The 24,364-nt window shown below is 34.0% G+C and overlaps 1 protein-coding gene across 1 annotated transcript in view; it reads left to right on the top strand.

Moving 5' to 3' along the window:
- Window positions 1–3,697: 3,697 nt before the first annotated feature.
- The window catches only part of LOC114324746 (UDP-glycosyltransferase UGT5), a 110,951-nt gene continuing 90,284 nt past the window's right edge, over window positions 3,698–24,364 (top strand). The window contains exon 1 of the mRNA XM_028272586.2: window positions 3,698–4,216. Within this exon, the coding sequence (XP_028128387.1) occupies window positions 3,754–4,216 (463 nt within the window). The 5' untranslated portion in view covers window positions 3,698–3,753. The remainder of the gene's footprint in view (window positions 4,217–24,364) is intronic.

The following is a 24,364-nucleotide window of genomic DNA, read 5'->3' as shown; positions in this document are numbered from 1 at the left end:
GGAAATTTTTAAACTGGCCGTTAGGACAGGTGGCCGATGTTGGCAGGTGGCCGTTAACACAGGCTTTTTTAATAAAATTTGTTAGAAATATATATTTTCAATATAAAAAGTAGATAAAAATAGTACAAAATAAAAATTTGTTTTAAATTCGTATTTTGAGATAGAATCTCACACGCGACTATCGACGTTACAGAAGTGAGCGCGACTACTCCCGGGTTAATGAAATTGATCGGTCGGGTAACATACCCAATGAACGGTTGACCTCAACATTTATTTGTCTCACAAAAAAGAAAAATGCTAGAGAATGCACCGACCACTGTATCATAAGCCTGATGTCTCACACACTTAAAATATTTTTAAAGATCATTCATAAACGCATTTACCAAACACTTGATATGGAGAATGAAGAAACGCAATTTGGATTCCGTAGAGGTGTAGGTACCCGTGAAGCTCTCTTTGCATTCAACGTACTAATGCAAAGATGCTTGGACGTGAACCAGGATATGTACGTCTGTTTCATAGATTACAACAAGGCTTTTGATAAAGTACGCCACAAACAACTAATGGACGTCCTCAAAGCAAAACAAATACAATACAATGACCTTCGAATTATAACAAATCTATATTATAAACAGCAAGCACACATACGCATTAACGAACACACATCAGAAGAGTTCGAAATTAAAAGAGGAGTGCGACAGGGGTGTGTATTGTCACCACTACTATTCAATGCATACTCTGAAGAAATTATGAAAAGAGCTCTTGAGGGAGAAACAGCAGGACTAAAGGTAAATGGAACGCCAATTAACAACATTAGATATTCGGACGATACTATCATAATAGCAGACAACCTTAAAGACCTCCAAAAGCTAATGAACAAGATAGTTGAGTATGGAAAGGATATGGATTATCAATAAACATTAAGGAAACTAAATTCATGAGGATATCAAAAACCCAAAATAATGATGAAAGCCTGACAATTAAAGGTAAAACTTTAGAACAAGTAGAAAACTATAACTATCTTGGCACAATAATTAATCACACAAACGATTACTCAGAAGAAATCAAAGTTCGAATAGAGAAAGCAAGAATAAACTTCAATAAAATTAGAAAGGTACTTTGTGCAAGAGAACTGAAATTAGACTTGAGAGTTAGGCTGGCAAGATGTTATATTTTCTCGACTCTGCTTTACGAGATAGAAGCATGGACTCTTAACGCATCGACTACTAAAAAGTTGGAAGCATTTGAACTGTGAGAGTATAGAATAATCCTGAAGATATCATGGACCGAGCATACAACAAACAACGAAGTCATGAGAAAAGTCAACAAAAGACTGGAAATATTGGAAACCATCAAGACACGAAAGCTGCAGTACCTGGGGCATGTTATGCGTAATGAGAGATACAACATACTTCAGTTGATTCTTCTTCTTCTTCTTCAAGTGCCGTCTCCTAATCGGAGGTTGGATATCATCATCACTATCTTTACTCTATCCACCGCTGCTCTAAAGAGTTCTATAGAACTGCATCTAAACCAGTCCCTTAAATTCTTTAACCATGACACTCTCCTTCTTCCTATACTCCTTCCGCCTCTTATCTTTCCCTGTATTATCAGTCTTAGCATTTCATATCGCGGTCCCCTCATTACGTGTCCCAGATATTGTAACTTTCTTATTTTTATTGTGTTTATTATTTCGCATTCTTGACCCATTTCTCGCAGTACTTCCGTGTTCGTTTTCCTCTGTGTCCATGCTATTCTAAGCATTCTTCTGTAACACCACATTTCAAATGACTGTAGCTTATTTATGTGTTCTTGCTTTAATGTCCAGCTTTCAAGTCCATATTGTAGTATCGAGAACACGTAGCATCTCAAAGCTCTTGCTCTCAGTTCTAAGCTAAGGTCTTTGTTGCAGAGAACTGTTTTCATTTTTACAAACGCATTTCTTGCTATTTCTATCCTGGTCCTTATTTCTGTTGTTTGATCATTTTTCTCTGAAATCCAGGTTCCTAGGTATTTGTATTTATCAACCCTTTCTATCGTACATTTCCCAAATGTATGCTTGTTTGTATGTTTGTTTTCTTAGTTATTATCATGTATTTGGTCTTTTTTACATTCATTTTTAGTCCATATTCTTTACAGAAATTGTTTGTTTTGTTCAGTAGTAGTTGGAGTTGTTCAGCAGATCTTGCTATAATCACGGTGTCATCTGCATATCTTATGTTGTTAATTATACAGGGGAAAATCAGGGGAAAATACAGTTGATTATACAGGGGAAAATCCAGGGCAAGAGAAGTGTAGGAAGGAGATGCATTTCGTGGTTGCGTAACTTGAGGGAATGGTACGGATGCACATCAACCGGACTGTTTAGAGCAGCAGCATCTAAGATCAGAATAGCCATGATGATTGCCAACCTCCGTCGCGGAGATGGTACGTGAAGAAGAAGAAGCAGAACTACGAATGAAGAAGTACTGGAAATAATAAACACACGTCCTGATCTGGTCAACACAATCAAAATTAGAGAAAAGTGTCATAATCTAGGACACATAATGCGCCATCGGAGATCCGAGCAGCTCCAGATAATATTAGAAGGCAAAATCGAAGGTAAAAAGGATATAGGGGAATGCAAAAATGCTGGCTCCGAAACATCAGAGATTGGACCCACACAACCGGAAACGACTTCATCAAGCCCAGAACGGAGAGAAATTTTGAAAATTTTCTTAGTAAATTTTGTTTAGAATGATCCAAAAAATCTAGAATAAAATCTGTCCGGGTCAAAACAAATTTAGTACAATTTATAAAAAAAGTAATTTTTTTAATTATTATAGTCGGGACAAAATTATCTCGGACAGCTACTGTTTTATTTTATCATTTTTAACATACTAAATTACATATCAAATAATTTTCATCCATTAACATTCCGATGACCACCGTTTTTTTGTTACACAAGTGACCAACGGGGGTAAAAAATGACCCCAGGTCAAAAATGACCTGGAATGAATGTTTTTAACATTTAAATCTACATCTAACAATACATCCTCGTTTTTTTGATACGATTTCATCTTCATATCATCATAAAAATCGCTAGCAGTAACAATTTCCTGTAAATACGCATCAGTAAGATATTTGCAAATAATATCTTATATGTACACAAAATACTAAGAAACTATAAAAATATACGCCAAGAAATAATAATAATGACTAACTGTAACAGACAGGAATGTCATGATTCTTACATGACAGGCACCACAGTCTAAAAATAGATTTTGATAACGCGCAGTGTAAAACTACTTGGAATTCCACATAACAGACGGTATTTTATTCGTAAAATATAGGGAATTTTTTTTTTAATTCAAAATATAAGGATATCTAGGATGATACTAAAGTCAAATAAAAAAATAGTGAGTTAAAAATTGAAAATACTTTTGAATTTATTAAAGAAAAACATACACTGTGTCCAAATTTACCCCCCTTGGTCATCCGAAGGTTAAACAGATCGGTGCAGGTAGTCCTTGTCCTTATAACTTATCCTCTACAATTAAAATAAAATACGACATAACAGATAAAAAATTAATTGGTTACATAATATATAAAATATGTATTTTCAACTTGTTATAGGTTACTGTAATTTAATCCACCATACTATTAGTTCATGGTAAATAGCAACAAGCATTCGGAAATCTTGAATCAGTTATAAAAATTGATCGCTTGACTGAGAACAAAATACTTGACCGATAATTTTAACTTCCTGACTTAATGTATTACATAAAGTTTATAGTTTTAATCTTAAGTGCATTTATAATTATACCGAGATGTGACAGTTTAAATGTATTGTTTATGATCACATTTTTTGGACCAAGCCATTTCTTGGTATTTAAGCCTTTGGCAGAAGAACTCTCTAGACGAGGTCATAATGTGACAGTGATAGTGAATAGTAAAATTTCAGAATCAGATCATTATAGAGCTATAAGCATAGCTGACGATTCTGTAAAACCGGGAGACATTATACCTATGAGTTTATTTTCGGGAACGAGATTTGATCAATATAAGAGAGCGACAGCTCAGGCCGAGTATTCAAAAATGAATTGTTTAAGAATGGGTTCAAACAAATTTCAGAACTTTTTAAAAGAAAACAATACATTTGATGTTATTGTAGCTGAAGTGTTTAATACTAACTGTTTCTTTGGATTAATGAAAATATACGACGCTCCCATTGTTGGTAAGTACCAAATGGATGTTTATTGCGCCTCAAGTAGATAATTATTATCAAAACAAAACAGACGTCAGTAAGTAAAAGAATGTGCTTATTCAATGTATTCGGAACTCTCAATAACTTTACTATTTCTGAATATAGCGTGGAGCTCCAAACCAGACAGCAATTAATTAAATAAATATGTATTTAAATGGCTCGAACAGTTTGTTTTTGTAACAGCCAAATCAGTTATCCTAAACATTTCATTGTACATCCTATAATTTTAATTTATTTGTTTGTTTTTTGACAGTTGTTGGTTTTCGAGTATTTCTTGTTTTTATATTGTTCGTCCGCCATAACTTTTCCCATACGTCACGATTCATTTTCAAACAAATTAAGTCAAAACATAAAGTGAAACGAACGTCGATGTGTATATATATATTTTGTATACTGTATACTACAGGGGTGGGCAAAAGCCGGCCCGCGGGCCGCATCCGGCCCTTTGGCTTATTTTATCCCGTCCGTTGAAAAATCCCACAAGCATTTTTTTAATCTCTTTTTTGTTAAAATTAACAGTATTAATGTGTGTAATGTTCATATAAATAATGAAATATGTACCTAAATAATAGAGAGTATTATAATTTCGAACAGTTGAAACTATATTCCTACTTTACTACATAGAATTGAACAATCACTTCTCTCACTCTTCGAGACAGTGATGTTTTGGTTTTTTTTTCCATTTTTTCTTCGAGTTTACCCTTCACAATCAGCTGCAACAACTCATACTTCTCATTTCTGTGCCCTAATACGATATCTCTTCTTTTAATTATAGTGAGAAGTTTTCTATCTCTTCCCATTATGTGCAGCACCATTTCGTTCGTAATATGATCGGTCCAGGGTATTTTCAAAATTCTTTTAAAAAGCCACATCTCAAAAGCTTCAGTTTTCTCATTAAGTCAACATTAACAGTCCAAGCTTCGGCACCATAAAGAAGAATAGAGTGGATATAACATTTTATCATCCAATATCAGATTTGCAGATTGAGTCTTTGGTTACTCAGAAATTTCCCTATATTCAAAATGGCTGCTTTTGATAGCCTATTCTTCATCGAATTTTTGATTTCGGATTTAGATCTTCTGTAATACAGAATCGTATTATCCACTTGTTCAGTATCTTCATTTTTTATCTGGATCCTTGTTATGAATGATACAATGGACCATATTTCTTTAAAAATTACGTGACATATTTTACTGGGCACAAATTGTTTGCATGCACACCCCAGTAAGATAATGGGTGCGTTCGGACGACCATAGCGGCTGGCGGTCAGCAGGAATCGGCTGAGTGGTTGTATCCAGCCGTGATAGGGAAAGCTTAGTAAATCTCTCAGCGGCTGGCTTCCAGCGGTGACGTCTGACAGCTACTGCTGGCTCAGCTGTCCAGCAGCTGTGGTCGTCCGAACGCACCCAATGTATTATTACTATTATCTATTGTAAACAGTAAAGTTTCTTTGTCCAAATGCTTTAACATATTTTTGTCAATGATCGAAAACATCTACCACAGTAAAAGTAAAAGTAGAAGATGAACTAACTGATCCAATTGAAGCTGGCAATGGCATACGACAGGGGGATTCCCTGAGTTATTATTATGTTTACCCTTATTGTTCAACCTAATCATGGATAAAATAATAAAAAAGTAAGAACTAAAAAAGGATACCAAATGAGAGAAAAACAACTTAAAATAATCTGCAATGCAGAAGATGCAATACTAATCTCTCAGAGTGAAGATAATTTACAGCGGATTATGCTGCACCAATTTAATATAACCACCAGAAACATGTTAATTCCCTAAAAAGAACAAAATGCATGGTTATAACAGCACATCCAATAAGATGTAAATGGGAGCTGGAGGGTAATGTAATAAAACAAGTGAGTGAGTTTTAGGCGTCACAATATCTAGCTACGGAAAACTCGAAACAGAAGTGGAAGATCAAGTGAATAGAGCAAACAGAGTCGCAGGTTACCTGAATGACACAATGTGGACCAATAAAAATATCGGAAAAGAAATGAAAGGCAGAATTTACAGAACAGTCATCAGACTAATATTGACATACACGGCAAAAACACGACCTGACACAGAGAGGGCAAAAAGATTGCTCGAAACAGCGGAGATGAAAACCCTTCGAAAAATCGATGGCAAGACACTATGGGACGGAGCTAGAATTATAGATATACGACGGAGATGCAAGGTGGACAACAGTTATAACCGGGTAAGAAACAGAAGAGTAGAATGGAAGGACCACATAAGCCGAATGACCACAAATAGAGCACTATAAGGACGGCGAGAGACGGTTCCTCAATAGAAAGGCGGTCAGTGGGAAAACCAAGAAAACTATGGAACGACAACTTACTGGAGGCACATTTAAAAATCAGACAGAGTCATGTCTACACAAAAAGAAGAAGAAGTATTTTTGTAAAAAAAATTTCTTGGGCAGGGCAAAATTCGACCAAAAATATTCGCATGTGCACAGCGTAGGTAGGCGGCACAGTACTCCGGCCCGGGAAACATTTTGAAAATTTCATTTTGGCCCGCGCTTAAAAGTATTTGCCCACCCCTGGTATACTATATACCACACACATTGGCGTACGTTTTGACTTAATTTGTTTGAAAATGAATCGTGACGCATGGGAAAAGTTATAGCGGACAAACTTTATCATGATCTTATAATATATATTAATGTGATATTCAAAGATCGGTGTGCTCAAAGCACTTGATTAGATAATTAACTAATTAATTAAATTTAATTTTAATGATGCACTTATGATTTAATCACACTATTTAATGCTCTAATCTCAGGGTTTTATATTCTCGTGCTTCAATATCTCCTTTGCTTTACATATGATAAATAAGGTCAAAGATTAACGGAATAAAACACATATATGGTACAAAAGCATCTATTGAAATAAATTCACCCTCAAAATATCCTCTAAAAATAATATCTCCTATTCTGATTATTGAAATAACCCTACCACTATCTAAAGTACTTATTGAAATTTGCGTTATGAATAATTCTACAAAAAAAAATAAAACTGTCTCTCGGATGATGAGTTGTCCAAATTCTTGTCTCTGGTCGCCTACAATTTACTCTTAGCAGCCCCCTATGTAGTCAGCAATCTCGCAACAAATTATTGCAAGCCTATTGTCATTAATGACCCCCTACAGATGCACGTATCTTTCAAAAAACAATGCTAGCCTTTTCTCCTCTCGATAAACTGAATCTATTTCTCGTTCCGGCATGCAACGGTGACTCTTGGAATATAAGTAGAACAATATAACTTACAATGCTTTACGTGATGAGCTTCCGTCAGGACACTTATTTCAACAAACTCACAACTATTCACTTATCTGCCTTACTACTTCAGGAGACTCTTAGAGATCACCACTAGTCGACTTAACGATCATTTAACAACTGACTCTTCTTCCACCCTCTAACATTTCGCTAAACTCCCATTCTTCATACCTAGCCCCTCCTTTTTCCTTCTTCACCAATCCGAGTTCCTCAATTTTATCCCCATCTACCTTTCAGATAACAAACACCAATTTTCCCTACCATTAGAAATTTCCTAAAACTAATTACATGCCAATCGGTTTTTTTTTCCTTTCTTAATATCTAAACAAAGATTACATTCATTTAAATTTCTAAATACAATTGTTCCCTCGCCGCAAAAGTCCATTTGGGAAACCCGGTCTCATTGTCCAAACACATAACCACTTTCTTATCATACTAACTGTACAAAGAAAATACTTAATCCCTATTTAAATTTTGTTTACCTACGGCCATCCAAAGATAATTGACTTTCATTTCTTCGAAATGAATTTTGGTATATTTTTATTATATGTTTTTACTTTTCTAAAATATTAAGATCGAAACCATATTAATTCAAATTTTACATATCTTAACAACTCCCCGCCATTTGATTTGCCGAAAAAATTCTGTTATTTATTTAAATGACACAAGTTTTTTTAGGATCAAATTATTCCATTATGTTACCAAACTCTACTCATGATACTTATAAATGTCGTGAATGTTAAAAATACCCCGTATCTTGCCTGTCTCTATATGCGCTAATTCATAACTATTTACCCCATTTTCCGTATTGACCCTATATGGACCTTCAAATACCGGCATCAATTTAGCACAAATACCATTTTGTAAATTGGACACCCTCAGTGCCCTCACTAAAACTTTATCCCCTTTCTGGAATGTAACCGGCCTTCTTCTTCGGGTCCTCTCTTGCCTTTGGAGATATTTCTCTCCACTTCGTCTCAATCTTCGTTGAACCACCTCGATCACTTCTTCGTATTGTCTGGGGGCGGTGTCTTCCCACGGTCTCGTAGGCATTGTTCCTTTCATTACATATAAAGGCGTCTCCTTGGTAACCGTATTTGGTGCACAGTTCAAATACTTCTCTATTTCAAACACTTTTCTGTCCCAATGTCGATGATGTTCTTCCGCAGCAATTCTTAGAAATTTTGTGACTTCTTGTATAAAACGCTCTGATGGGTTGCTCTGTGGATGTCGGATGCTTACAAATTTTGTATTTATGCCTCTCTCTCTTAATTCCCCTTTAAAACGGTCATTCCTAAAGTATGTCGCATTGTCCAACAAAATATTGTCTGGTCTTCCCACTGTTTCGATAAAACCGTCTATCTTCCGAAGTATTTCAGCTCCTTTCGTGGTTCTACATGGGTACAGTTTTAAATACTTTAAGAAAACATCCACCATAACTAATATGTGTTTATTCCTCTGTGTTGTTGTTATTAAATCGCTCAACATATCAATGGCGACAATATCCAGTTTCTTCCGAGCTATGACGTTTTTTGTGATGTTTTCGTTTTTGAAATTCTTACTTTTACACTTTTGGCATGTCTCGCAATTTCGAGTCATCTCTTTGGCTATTGTATAGTCCTGTCGACAAATGTAGTTCTCCCTGAACATAAGCCACACCTTCCTGCTTCCAATGTGTCCGTTGTCACAGTGTAATTTTGCTAAAACTTCTTTTGCCATCTGTTCCGTGATTACATATAGTTCTTTACCATCGACCCTCTTAAAATATAAGTTATCTTCTTGTTCGGCCCTTTGCTTTTCTCTTTCATCCAGTTGTTCCTGATTTTCCCTGATCTGAGCCAAAGAAAATAAGCCTGCTTCTTCTCTCATTATGTTCATGCCAACGTGGAGAGTTTTGTGGTCCTCTTTGCGGAATTGTTCATCTCTCGTCAACGCATCAGCCAAGATATTGTCAGTTCCTTTGATATATTTAAATTCAAAATCATACTCTTGAAGTAAAAGAATGCCCCTATGAATTCTATTATTTACCAGCCTATTTTTCATTATATGTACCAAAGCTGCATGGTCTGTTTCAACGGTGAATTTTGCCCCTAGTAGGTAAAACCGTAATTTATTTACACAAAATAACACACTGGCGAACTCTAATTCAGTAACGCTGTACTTTCTCTCATATGTTTTGGTTACACGGGAGACAAAACAGATTGGCACCTCTACATCGTCTTGGATCTGTGATAACACCCCTGCGAATTTTGTTATGGAAGCATCGGTCCGGAGAATGAAAGGTTGATCATATCTTGGGTGGTGTACTCTTACAGCTGTGGAGAAAGCTCCTTTTAAATTTTTGAAAGCCATTTCTTGTTCCGTTCCCCATTTCCACCTAACATTTTTCTTAAGTAATGCTATCAACGGTATTTCTTTTGTGCTGATGTCTGGTATTAGTTTTTTGAAATAGTTTACCATTCCCAAAAATCCCCGCAATGTTTTTAAATTGGTTGGCCTAGCGTAGTTATTTATAATTTCGATTCTATCTTCTGCAAGACTAATCCCTTTTGTGTCTAATTTGAATCCTAAATACAGTATTTCCTTTTGGAAAAACTGACACTTTTGAATATTTAATTTCAATCCCGCTTGATCCAGTTCTTCTAGCACAGTGTGAATATGTCGTAGATGGCTTGTTATATCCGGTGAGAAAATTAATAAATCATCTATGTAATGTACAACAAATTCTTCATGCCTATTTAAGATTGTGTTCAATGCGCGAACCAAAGCAGCGCATGCACTCTGTAGGCCAAATGGTACCACCCTAAATCGGTATACCACTCCGTCGATCGAAAAAGCGGTATAATTTCGACATTTCTCTGCCAAAGGTATTAACCAAAAACTATGTTTCAAATCGATTTTGGAAAAAATGTGTGACCCTGTGATTCGTCCAAATATGGCTTCGATGTTCAAAGGCGCTTCGTATTGCGCGATTGTGTGTGAATTAATGTTTCTTGCATCTAAACATAATCGCAAATCACCACTCGATTTTTTAACGCATACTATCGGGTTGATATATGGAGAGTCACATCTTTCTATCACCTTGTCTTCGATCATTTTTTCAATTTCCTGTCCGACGCTTTGCCTGTATTTATACGGGATTGGATATGTCTTGGATTTAAAATTTTCTAAGTTTTTAACTTTAAAAGAATGTTCATAATTTTTAGCCACTCGGCTTTCTTCATTAATCAAATCTCCATAATTTTCTAGAATCTTCTCTACTTCCTTTTCCATGTTTTCTCCACATTTTAATTTTCTTTCATCCTCATTTTGTTCGCATGTGTTCACTGTCCATAATATTTCTTCATAAAATTCTGGATTCTCGTCCATTATTGCCATTTCTTCTCTGTCCTCATCCTTTAGTTCTTCTTCTGTTTTTTTTTTATCTTCAATTTCCATTTGGTATCCCGAGCACCATGTTTCTACTGCTTTCATTTCTCTTATGAGAACTTCCTTTTCTTCCTGCTTCCTTTCTGTTTTATCGTCGATTGCCGACAATTCTTCCGTATCTTCGATTTCCTGTCTTTCTCTTGTATCCACCGTGTTTTCCTTCTTTCTTTTTGAACTCTTCTTCTTTTTCTTCCTTCTTTTTTTTTCTGGTTGATTTTTTTCTTGTACTTTCGGTTTTTCCTCTACAGTCATATTGATTTCTTTATGTTTTTCCTGTTCATTTATCTTTTCAACAATTATTTTCCTCTCTATTTCCGTTTCTTCTTCTATGTTGTCTGGTTCTGCTCTGATTTCCAGTTTATTCTCCGAAAAATTTATGGTGATGTGTTTTTCACTCAATTCATCAATTCCCGCTATCATATCATGGTTTAAATCTTCGATCACCACACATTGCATAATATAGTATTTGTCTCCCACTCTGATCCGCACTCCCAAACCTTCATTTACTGTCGTCAATTTTTTGTTGTTTGCACCCACTAAAACAACCCTAGGAATTTTGTACACAAATCTGTCCAAATTTAATTCTTTTACTAGTTTCTGATTGATTAACGATATCTCCGATCCAGAATCAATCAAAATTTTAATCGCTTTATGTTTTATAAATGCATCTAAGAATATTAAATTGGAATTAGAACTTTGTCTTTCATTTCCCGCCAACTGTATAAACTCTCTCGGATGACAAAATATACCGGAGAGTTGTTTATGTTTGTTCAGTGGATGCTTTATTGAAAATCCTGTCTGGATTCATTGCATATATCTTCTTCCTCGTTTTCTATTGTTACATGATTCATCTCCCTTCTATTTTGTCGTTGGAAATTCTGATTGTTTCTACCGTCCCTTTGTTCGTTCGTATTCCTAGTCGGAGGATTTTGTGCATCTCTGTTTCTGTTGTGATTTTCATATGTTCTATTTTTTGCGTGATTCCTGTTATCATAATTTTGTTGTCTATTGTAATTTTGGTATTCTCTCGGCCTATCTTCGTTTGTTGATTGGGCATGTCGGTTTCTCTGGTCATAATTTGATTGATAGGTACCTTCTTGCCGGTCCATTATATTGTTCATGTTGTCTTCTGTTTCGCATTTCTCTTCGTTTTGCTTCCCTTACTTGAAGGAATTGGCACAAACTATCAATATCTTGATAGTTTCTCAAAATCACGTGGTCCTCCAGCGTTTCTTCGAAATGTCTGCTTATCATTTCTACCAGTTGTTCGGTAGAGTATTTGTAGTCTAGATATTTGGAATTGTTATATATCTGCAAAGCATATCTTTCCTCCGATATTCCCATTTTCTCGTGATATCTTCCATTCTGTAGCTCTTGGTTGATTTCCCTCTGTTTAGCTTTCCCCCAGAAATAGTTGAGAAATTTATTTTCGAAATCTGTCCAATTTTCAAACTCATCTTCTTTACTTTCATACCATAACGCTGCTCCTTCTTTCAGATGGTTTCTAATTGTTTCTTTGCAGTCGTCAAAATATCTAATATGTTGCAATTTGGTTCTCAAATTTTTAACAAATGGTACTGGGTGTGTTTTTCTAATATCCCCGCCAAATTGTATTTTCGCGTCGCTTGTACCATGGATAATCATTTCCCTTCTTTCTCCACAATTCTGTTGATTCTTGAGTTCCGCAATTTGTTTTTCGTTTTGCTTAAATTTTTCTTCTATTTCTCGCCTGTCTTCTTGTATTGCATTTTCAAATTTGCTTTCTAACTGTTCTAATTCCATCTTCTGCACATTCTTAATATCCTTCATTTTAGTTTCTATTTCTTCTCGTTGCATCTCCAGTTTCCTTTCTGTTTCTTCTCTAACTTTTTCTAAACAGGCTTTCATTTCATTTTCATATTTTTCCAAACGCTTTTTCAATTTGCCATCATTCTCTTCCAATTTCTGTTCTATTCTCTGTGATATTTCTCTTTGTGTTTCTTCCATGGCTCGTTTTGATTCCTGTTGATTTTCTTGCATTGTCCTTTTTGTTTCCTGTTGATTTCTATCCATTTGTTGTGACTGGAGTTGCATCAGTTGCAATAGTTTCTCTATTCCTGTTAATTCCTGTTCTTTTCTCTCCATAATCGTTGTATCTCCTTCATTATCCAATCCTTCTTCAACAATTTTTTCCTCTTCTCTGTTTTCTTGCATTTTGCTTTGCCTCCTTGTGGTCGACATGTTGTTTCTTTTCGTTACTGTTTTCTTTGTCCCCGCCAAATGTGAAATTTTACAACACTCTATAAGTTGCAGAACACGACAAATATTTCTCCCCAAATTTAATAAATTTTCGCCACAAATATCAAATATGCAATCAGTAAATTTCAAAATAAATATCAATTGTACGATTGGTAAAAAAAAATCAAATAATTCAATGGCAGTAAATATCCAATACCTACGATCAATCCATAAATCAAAATTATTTTTACACCTGGAAAAATTGTCAAATTATCTCTGGATCACCTGTAGTTATTCCTTATCTCTTTCCCTACCATCAAATGCAAAACTGCGATATTTTTAAGCCCCACGTTGGGCGCCAGTTAATGTGATATTCAAAGATCGGTGTGCTCAAAGCACTTGATTAGATAATTAACTAATTAATTAAATTTAATTTTAATGATGCACTTATGATTTAATCACACTATTTAATGCTCTAATCTCAGGGTTTTATATTCTCGTGCTTCAATATCTCCTTTGCTTTACATATGATAAATAAGGTCAAAGATTAACGGAATAAAACACATATATGGTACAAAAGCATCTATTGAAATAAATTCACCCTCAAAATATCCTCTAAAAATAATATCTCCTATTCTGATTATTGAAATAACCCTACCACTATCTAAAGTAGTTATTGAAATTTGCGTTATGAATAATTCTACAAAAAAAATAAAACTGTCTCTCGGATGATGAGTTGTCCAAATTCTTGTCTCTGGTCGCCTACAATTTACTCTTAGCAGCCCCCTATGTAGTCAGCAATCTCGCAACAAATTATTGCAAGCCTATTGTCATTAATGACCCCCTACAGATGCACGTATCTTTCAAAAAACAATGCTAGCCTTTTCTCCTCTCGATAAACTGAATCTATTTCTCGTTCCGGCATGCAACGGTGACTCTTGGAATATAAGTAGAACAATATAACTTACAATGCTTTACGTGATGAGCTTCCGTCAGGACACTTATTTCAAAAAACTCACAACTATTCACTTATCTGCCTTACTACTTCAGGAGACTCTTAGAGATCACCACTAGTCGACTTAACGATCATTTAACAACTGACTCTTCTTCCACCCTCTAACATTTCGCTAAACTCCCATTCTTCATACCTAGCCCCTCCTTTTTCCTTCTTCACCAATCCGAGTTCCTCAATTTTATCCCCATCTACCTTTCAGATAACAAACACCAATTTTCCCTACCATTAGAAATTTCCTAAAACTAATTACATGCCAATCGGTTTTTTTTTTCCTTTCTTAATATCTAAACAAAGATTACATTCATTTAAATTTCTAAATACAATTATTCCCTCGCCGCAAAAGTCCATTTGGGAAACCCGGTCTCATTGTCCAAACACATAACCACTTTCTTATCATACTAACTGTACAAAGAAAATACTTAATCCCTATTTAAATTTTGTTTACCTACGGCCATCCAAAGATAATTGACTTTCATTTCTTCGAAATGAATTTTGGTATATTTTTATTATATGTTTTAACTTTTCTAAAATATTAAGATCGAAACCATATTAATTCAAATTTTACATATCTTAACAATATATAGGAATAATCTTTTACATATTTTATTGTTGTGACTTTATGCAGCGTGTCTACTTAAGTTGAAAACATATGGGAAACTTTTTCAACGAAAACTTTTCGTTTATAAATTCGCAAAAGTGTGTGTGTTATTGCGTTGCCGCTCCTGAACTATCTAGAGGCCACCTAGCGATGGATTCCTATGTAGTTTTGTCTTCTGAATCCAAATCTGACAAAGGCATTTCGCTATCTCTAACTATCTTCGAGATATCCGACCTCAAAGTCGTCATTGTGACGTCACAAGCCTCCTTTAAATTGTCATTTTCTTCCGACATAGAAATGTCAACTCTACTTTGTTTTCGTTTGTCGCAACTAAACGTCAACATAAAATTGAAATGTCAGATAAACAAATTTTATTTATTTATGTTAATCTAATGTTAAATTACACTTGACCCTTTTCAAGGAAAACTGTTTATTTTGCATTTATTTATTTTTATTAGATATCAAATCTTTATTATACGAGGTATGTCAAAAACTATCAAGTTCGATCAAGATTAAAGTGTCTTTATTTTTCACAATATTGAAAAGTGTTATTAGTCCGTCCTTTAACGGTAAAATATTGCAAAACCTCTAAATTGTAAAGAACCGCTTGGATTGACATGAAATTTGGCATACACATAGCTAACAAATCAAAGAAAAAAAGTGATATTGTGCCGATATGTACTTCTGCCCTGGGGGTGGTTTTCACCCCCTCTTAAGGGTGAAAAAATATTCGTCCAAAGAAAGTCAGGAAATGGATAAACTGGCTAATTTTAAGTAACTTTTGTTCCATAGAGTTTTTTTACAAGTCAATACTTTTCGAGTTATTTGGCAGTGAATGTGTTCATTTTTTCAACAAAATAACCACGCTTTTAAACGGTTTTTCGTAAATAACTCAAATAGTAAGTATTTTGTCAAAAAAACATTCTTAGCGAAAATATAACCTGTAAAAAATTTTAAAAAAATGGTGTAATGATCACGTTTCTACACCTAGTAGAAGCAGAGTTATAGCTAATGAAAAATAGGTTCATATTCGTCAAATTCCAAATGGAATACTTTAACGTGAAATAACCAAAAATTAAACACATTTCGGGGAAAACTCAATACAATTTATTTAAAGTGTTCAAAAAGGCTTCATTTTTGTTTTATAAAAAAAATTTCTAGCATCAAAAATAAACAAGTTACGCTCAAAATAAAGTTAGTCCCTTTTGGTTTTGGTAAAAAAATCTAGAAAATCACCGCCTAATTAGTATCTTAAATGAACTTAATCGTTACGACTTCACAAGTTTCTTGACTCGTGTATATATGGGTTATACGATCTGTAAATCTCATCGGTTCAAAGTCCTTATTATTGAAAGGGCTGTAGTTAAAAGGGGTTGAACGAGTCACTGATCACGAATGTATGCAAATTTAGAAACACCAAATCTTAATCAATTTTTGTCTAACAGAAAAACAAAAAAATACATAATATTCAGAAAAGCAAATCTGCCTTATTTTGTTTTTCGAGATTTTTGGGTACCTCTAACAATTTTTAAGTTATTTTGAAAAAAAGCGTATTTTTCAAAATTTAAATTTTTAAAAATTTTACTTTGAAACCAAATTTTTTCAAAAATAAGCACTTTCAATCGATGAAACTTACAGATCATATAAATGCAACATAAGTAAAATAATTTGTGGAGCGGTAACGATTAATTTCATTTAAGTTGCTAATTAGGGGGTGGTCTTCCCGATTCTTTTTTGCAAAAACAAAAGGGACCAACTTTATTTTGAGCGTAACTTGCTTAAATTTAATGCTATAAACTTTTTGTAAAAACAGAAATAAATCTTTTTTTAAACACTTTAAAAAAGTTAAATGAGTTTTCCCCAAAAAGTGCTTAATTTTTTGGATATTTCGGTCGAAATATTCTATTTGAAATTTGGTGAATATGAATCTATTTTTCATTGGCTATAACTCTGGTTCTACGAGATAAAGAGACCTAACGCATACACCATTTTTTTTACTTTTTTATATGCTATACTTTTGCTAAGAACATTTTTTCGACAAAATACTTAACCGTCTAAAAATGTGGTAATTTTGTTGAAAAATGAACATATTCACTCGCAAATAACTCGAAAAGTGTTGACTTAGCGAAAAAGCTTTATAGAACAAAAGTTACTTAAAATTAGTCAGTTTACTCATTTCCGGACTTATTTTGGACATATATTTTTTCACCCCCAATAGGGGTGAAAGTCACCCCCAGGGCAAAAGCACACATCGGCACAATATCACTTTTCTTCTTTGACATGTAAGCTATACGTATGCCAAATTTCATGTCAATCCAAGCGGTTCTTTAAAATTTAGAGCAAAAACCGTGAAAGAATGGACTTATATTATAAAAAGTTGTTTGGAGTTAAAAACTATTTTCTAATATTATGCAATTACTTGTACATCCTTCTAAAGGTAAAAAAAATATTTGAAAATTTTTTTCTCAAATTAAGAATACCAATATCATTTTCATTCATAACTCTTTTATTATTAATTTTACGAAGAAAAGTTATTCTTCATAAAAAGATCTGCATGGTCTAAAATCTAAGATGCAATCATCATATATCAAATTTTATTAATTTTATTCGAGGTATGTCAAAAAATATGTATTTCGCTCGAGAGTAGAGTACCTTTATAGTTTACAATATTTAAATAATTAGGATAATATTGCATATTAAAACATAGCATTTAATACTAAACAACTTTTCATAAGAAATTTTCCATATTATGAATTTAAATACGTAAATAAACAAAGTTTTCGTTATGATAATGCTCGCATTTTCAGCTTGTTATTATTAATTTTACGAAAAAAGTTTTTTTCATAAAAAGTTCTGCATACTCTGGAACCTATGATTCCATCATAAGACATCAAATTTTATCAATATTATACGAGGTATGTCAAAAAATGTGAATTTCGTTCAAGAGTAAAGTACCTTTATTTCTCTCAATATCGAAAATTCTTATTATGAAAAGTTTTTTGGAATTAAAAACTAACACTAAATATGCAATTACATGCTTCTATTAAAAATATGTATTTTCCAGATTTTTCTCAAAACGGATACCTACTTAACTTCGTTGTTGTTTATTAAATATGATATTAGCTCATTTATTACTATTTTACGAAAAAAAGGTATTCTTTAAAAAAAATCTCTGTATGTCCTAAGACCCAAGATAAAGCCATCAGATATTACATTTTATTAATTTATACGAGGTATGTCAAAAAATATGAATTTCACTCAGGAGTTAAGTACCTTTATTTATCACAATATTGAAAATTGTTATAACAAAAAGTTGTTTAGAATTAAAAACTATGTTTCAATATGCAATTACATCTTTCTAATTGAAATATTGTGAAATAATATAAAGGTACTATACCCATGAGCGAAATTCATATTTTTGGACACACCTCGTATAAAATTAATAAAAGTTGATATATCGTGGTTGTATCTTAGATTTTAGACCATGCAGAGCTTTTTATGACGAATAACTTTTTTTCGTAAAATGAATAATAAAAGAGTTCTCATATTTCTAATAAATAAAAACGATGCTGGGTATTCATAAAGAGAAAAATTTGTAAAATATTTTTTTTTTATTAGAAGCATGTAATTGAATATTTGATCTTAGTTTTTAATTCCAAACAACTTTTCACAATAAAATTTTTCGATATTCAGAGAAATAAATGTACTCCCTTGAACGAAATTCATATTTTTTGATAAGCCTCGTATAACATTGATAAAATGTTATATGTGATGATTGAATCTTAGTTTTTGGAACATGTAGAACGTTTTATGAAGAATAACTTTTTTCCGTGAAATTAATAATAAAAAGGTTTCCCATATGTTTCCAATTTAAGTAGACACGCTGTATATATTTTTCTACAAAACATAAATATTTATATGAAACAAACGTACAAGGAAATATACAAGACTTTTTGTATGTTTGGTAATACATATTTAATTTATAATCAAAATCTCCCAAATAAAATGTAGAAAACGTTTCATCATTGATACCTCCTCCTCTTCAGTCTGCATTCCTAGACAATTCTGAATTCTTCAATTCAGAATTGCCCCGCGGCTGGCTTCGATTCATTACGTCTGGGCCCAATTGGTTTCCACTAGCTCACTTCGCTAGCTTAACCCATTAGTGCATAGAGAGGAGAAAAGTGAAAAATAAGTTTAAATTGCGAAAAAAATCCATAACCACATAATTATAAATTAAACAAAAATATTACCTAGGCTGATTTTTTTCTGAGTTTTGAAAAAAAGCAAATCCGTTTAAAAGGACTATACGAACAAGAAAATTGATATGGATAAATTTTCATCTAAGCGAAAGCTGTTCAAAAGTTTTTATTCAAAGTGTCGATAATTGACCTGAGTTCGAACAACTTATCGGTTTTTTGATGAAATGTTGATGTCTAATAAGTTGTTCAAATCGGTTTAGCCCCATAGAATTCTTTAGCATAATAGGAATATCGTCAGAAGAATTACAAAACATACGTTTATTGGTATATTTTGCATATCCGCTAAGTAACATATCACCAAATATAAGATAAAGCTCGTCTAGAGAAAAATTTAGATTTTGGTTTTTTTGCAAGCCATAAATATTTGTTTGGGAAACTTTATTATCCAAGATTGTTTGTTAACAATACGCTCACCTCGCTGGATGAAAAGACATATAAAGGATATACGATCACCGCTCATATAAGGATAGGTAAAAGGATAGGTAAGAAGACAACTGTCGGACCCGCTCAGCTTGCCAAAACGACAGCGGAAAATAATCGGGAAATACTACCTACATAAACTCACCTCTTGTACCTCGCTGTTGTTTATTATTCTTCGATCAACGCTCCAAGAATAATAATCAACCATGCTTTTCGATCTGATTTTTATATCGTTCGAAACAGTACAAAAACGTTTTTTACTTAATTCATTGGCGTACTCTAGACGATAAAATTATATAATCGTCACAAGACAAATGGAGTCTTATAGACTCGCTCAAAGAATTTCGTCTTGGTAAATTATGTGAAGGAACAGAAAGTGTCCATTATTTTCCTCATTGTCATCAAAGTCATTTTTAACCTTTAACTACCCGCGTATCAAATTATAACATAACTACACGCGTGGCGTACTTTGTACGCCACAAGAAAATACACTTAGAAACAGCGGATTTGTTTAATTTTTTTTGAAAAAAATACACTTAGTTGTTTGTTATAAACCTTATTCGGCATCAGTGAATACTTGGAGTTCCTTTTCACTAAGCCAATTGGGATTTATAACTGGAATCATGGAATAACTGGATTCCATGATAAATAAAATTACTAATAAAAAATTTTTTTAAATGTGATTTTTTACAGGAGAAAAAGTATTGTTTACAAAGAAAAATATATTTTTTACCATAATGACTAAAAAACAATTAAAATATGTACTTATATTACGACTTATAGTAATATAATCCTGGGGTATATTGTCCACCACCGGAAACAACAAATAATAAAATGTAAATTACGATCTTTCCAGAACGCCGATTATAACGAAACTAAAACCAAATTGTAAAGCACATTCCAGTGATAGGTTAGAAAAATAAGCAAGGTCAAAAATTAAATTTTTAAATATATTTCCAGTAGAATTCTTATATCTGGCGTACAAAGTACGCCAGCGCGTGTAGTTAAAGGTTAAATGAAATTTCGCAAGGTTGGTTCAAAATACTTCTTGGCAACCGATTTATGTCACCAGATTCTTGGTCGTACCCATCGCTGTATTCCTTAGATTCGACGAAACTGCCTAGATGGGTAAGATGATGAAATAAGGCTGAATATAAATATCTGCACCATCTTTATCAGTATTGTTCATTTCTGTCGTCTATTTGAAGATACTCTTATAGGTGCAATTCCAGTTAATCGTTATTTTAACGAAAAAGCTTGTACGTTAATAGCTAATGAACTTCCACAACAAGGTACGTATAAATGCGACATTCCGTACAATAGAAACACCTTTCTTTTTAAGCAAATAACTTCTAAATTACTTTCAGAAATAATGCAAAAAATTGAAACAAAAAAGAGTTCAGGATATGACGAAGTATCCATGTAACTACTTGCTAAAAAAATGTTTTCCTCATATTTGTATCTAAACCTCTTAGACATATAATAAATTTTTCGCTTCAAACCGGGAGCTTTCCCGCCAATTTGAAATTTGCGATTATTAAAGCCTGCCTAAAAAAGGGTGATATCGATTTTTTTGATAATTATAGACGAATTAGTCTACTTAGCTAATTTTCAAATTTTTTTGAGTTGGTTGTTCATGATCAGCTGTTTCAATTTTTCATTAATGAAGAATTATTCAGCCATAGCCAGCACAGTTCCTTTAAAGGTAGGTGCACCTAGACTGCTCTATTTGAATTAACTAATGATACATATAATTGTTTGAACGCTGGGAATGTCTCACGTGGGATTTTTCTGGATTTAAGCAGGGCTTTTGACTGCGTTGATTTTGATGTTTTATTTGTGAAGCTTGAACACTACGGGGTTAGAGGTGTGGAATTAAATTGGTTAAGAAGTTACATTACTGGACGTGCACATGCACTAAAAATTAAGGAAAAAACAATGCAATATGTGCGGTCAGAGCCTCTAGCAATGACCAGGGGTGTTTCACAGAGAAGTGCTCTGGGACCGTCAATATTTATTATCTACTTAAATGATTTGGCATCAGTTGCTAAAACTAAGGAATTAATTATTAATTATGCAGATGACAGTACACTGTTATGTTGGTTTCTGCCCGAAATTTAACTGAACTAGTTCTAACTTCTAGTTCTTTGATGTCAGAAATAGAAAATTGGTTCTTGAATTCAAGACTAGTTTTAAATCCTGAAAAAACCAAAGTTGTATTCTTTAAAACAAACCGAGGTCCAGACACTTCTGACAATATTAACCTAAATGAACATCTGATACCCTTTTCTGAGTATGTCAAATGCTTAGGGGTTTGGATTGACCAAAACTTAGATTTCACGTATCATATCGAGAATCTTTGCAAAGAACTAAGCAGAGCTTGCTATGGTTTGAGAATTCTTGTAAAAAATGTTAACATCAATGTAGTCTCAAAGTCTTTTAATTTTTTTCAAATTTTTATTCGAGACCTCCATATAACATCATAGTACCGGGAGATAGTGGTTATTTTAACGAAGTTTTCATAATACAAAAAAAGCAGTACGTATCATGCAGCAATTAAAATACTCTGAATCATGCAAGAGTCATTTTAAATCGCTAAAGTTACTCACAATACCAGCCCTATACACATATTTTATGAGTGTCTCAAACTCGTATTTAAAAACAAGCAGTACTTTCAACCATTTAACATATCACACAACTTTGACACCAGAAACAAGTTCAACTAAATACAATATCCCTTATCATAGGCTCACATTACTGGAAAAAGGATCTTTATATGCAGGTATACAATTCTATAACAACCTGTCTCTACACTTGAAGATATCTGATGATATCTCCATGATAAAAAGGGAGATTGTAAGCTTTTTGTGTAAATTAGAACCGTATTCAACAAACGATTTTATGAATAGTACATGGAACTAACATATCTAAATGTACCTATATAAATTTATGTAAGTAGTGCACTTGCTAATTATTTTTCTTTTACTTTTATGTAAACGTCATAATTTTAAACTTGTAATTTTGACTGGCTTTATACATTTCTTTTTTGTTAAAACTTTATGTATTTAAGTGTAATAAATTTTATTATTATTATCCCGATTTAACCATACGGCTCACACTCCCTCTAAGGGGAAAATTGACTCATCCCAGATACCTACGGTATCAAAAGGATTGAGCTCTGGTGGGACTCTTTCCGTGTTATCGAGCCCTAGGTGACTTGGTATGCAGGTGTATCTCCCAAAAATTTTCGTACACATCTGGCCGTTGCGAGTAGTACTGCTTTCTGCATGGTCTTATAAAGATGTTCATTAAGACCCAGCTTTTTTATGCTTTCCAGGAGGGTCTTCGGAATGACTCCAGTAGTAGACATAATAATCGGTATTGTCTGGGTACTTTGCATTCTCCATTGTCTCCGTATTTGAATTTCCAGATCTCTGTACTTGGCGATCTTTCAGTAAATTTAGTACGTAGATTATTGTTGTTAGGAATCGCCACATCAATGAGGGTTGTTTGTCTCGTTAATTTATTGACTAATACGAGATCTGGTCTATTATGCGCCACTATTTGGTCTGTGAGCACAGTGCGGTCCCAGTATAGCTTGTAGTTGCCATCCTCAAGCATACTCTCAGGGACGTATTGATAATATGGGAGATGGTCGGTTTGGAGAAGTCCCAGCTTGATAGCTATCTCCTGATGAAGGATTTTTCCCACTGCGTCATGCCGTTCCTTGTACTCAGTTGCAGCAAATGCCTGGCAGCCCCCTGTAAGATGTTGGATGGTTTCTTGGGCTTGACATCCATATCGGCATCTGTCGTTTTGAACATGAGGGTCTTTAGTGATATATTTCAGGTAATTTCTGGTTGGTATAACCTGATCCTGAATGGCCAGTAATGAACCTTCCATTTCAGGGAACATCTTTCCTGATGTCAACCAGTAGTTCGACGCTATATTGTCGACATAATCTTGGCTGACCTCATTGGGATGTCGCCCGTGCAGAGGTTTACCCATCCAGGCGCGCACTTTTTCGTCCTTAGTAAGGTGGTTTATGCGCAGTTCTGCTTCCCTCAGTTTTATCGGTGTTGTGTCATTTACTGCGCAGATAGCGCGATGTAGAGTAGATGTTTCAGCCTGCATCTGAAAATAAGATTTTAAATTAGCAATTTGTTTGTCTAATTGCTCACCTATATCCATAAGTCCTCTTTCTCCTAAATTCCGTGGTAATGTCGTTCTTTCTACTGCACTTTTTGGATGGTGTTTTTGTGCCTTTGTGAGGTGCGTTCTTACTTTTCGCTGAAGATTTTCTATGTCCGTTTTTGTCCACTTAACAATGCCAAATGAATAGCTAAGCGCGGAACATGCGTAGGTGTTTAGTGCCTTAAACAAATTTCTACTATTAAGGTGTGAGGGAAGCAGCTGTTTTACCCTTCGTATAAACTCAGTAGTTATCTCTGTTTTCATTTGTTTATGGTCAATTCTCCGCGCTTGCTTTACTCCAAGATATTTATACATATCGTTTTCACCCATGGCCACGATGTTCTGGCCATTTTGCATATCGAATCCTCCGGGCTGTACCTTTCCTCTAACTATATTTAAAATACGGCACTTGTCTAGTCGTCCAAAGTGCATGCTAATATCATTAGAAAAAGTTTCTACAGTTTTTAGCATCTCATCGAGTTGGTTTCGAGTGGAAGCCATTAATTTCAAATCACCCATATACAATAAATGATTAAGCTTCGCCACCACATTGTTGTTATTTTTGATGCTAAAACCTGCGTCTGTGGAGTTCAATAGCTGAGATAGTGGGTTCATAGCTAGACAGAACCACAGTGGACTCAGCGAATCTCCTTGAAACAGGCCCCGGCCGATTGCGATATTTTCAGTTTCGATG

This window comes from Diabrotica virgifera, chromosome 5 (genome assembly GCF_917563875.1).
Source record: "Diabrotica virgifera virgifera chromosome 5, PGI_DIABVI_V3a".
Classification (NCBI taxonomy): domain Eukaryota; kingdom Metazoa; phylum Arthropoda; class Insecta; order Coleoptera; family Chrysomelidae; genus Diabrotica; species Diabrotica virgifera.
Note: the sequence above shows the minus strand (reverse complement) of the source record. Positions and strands in the feature narration are given on the sequence as shown.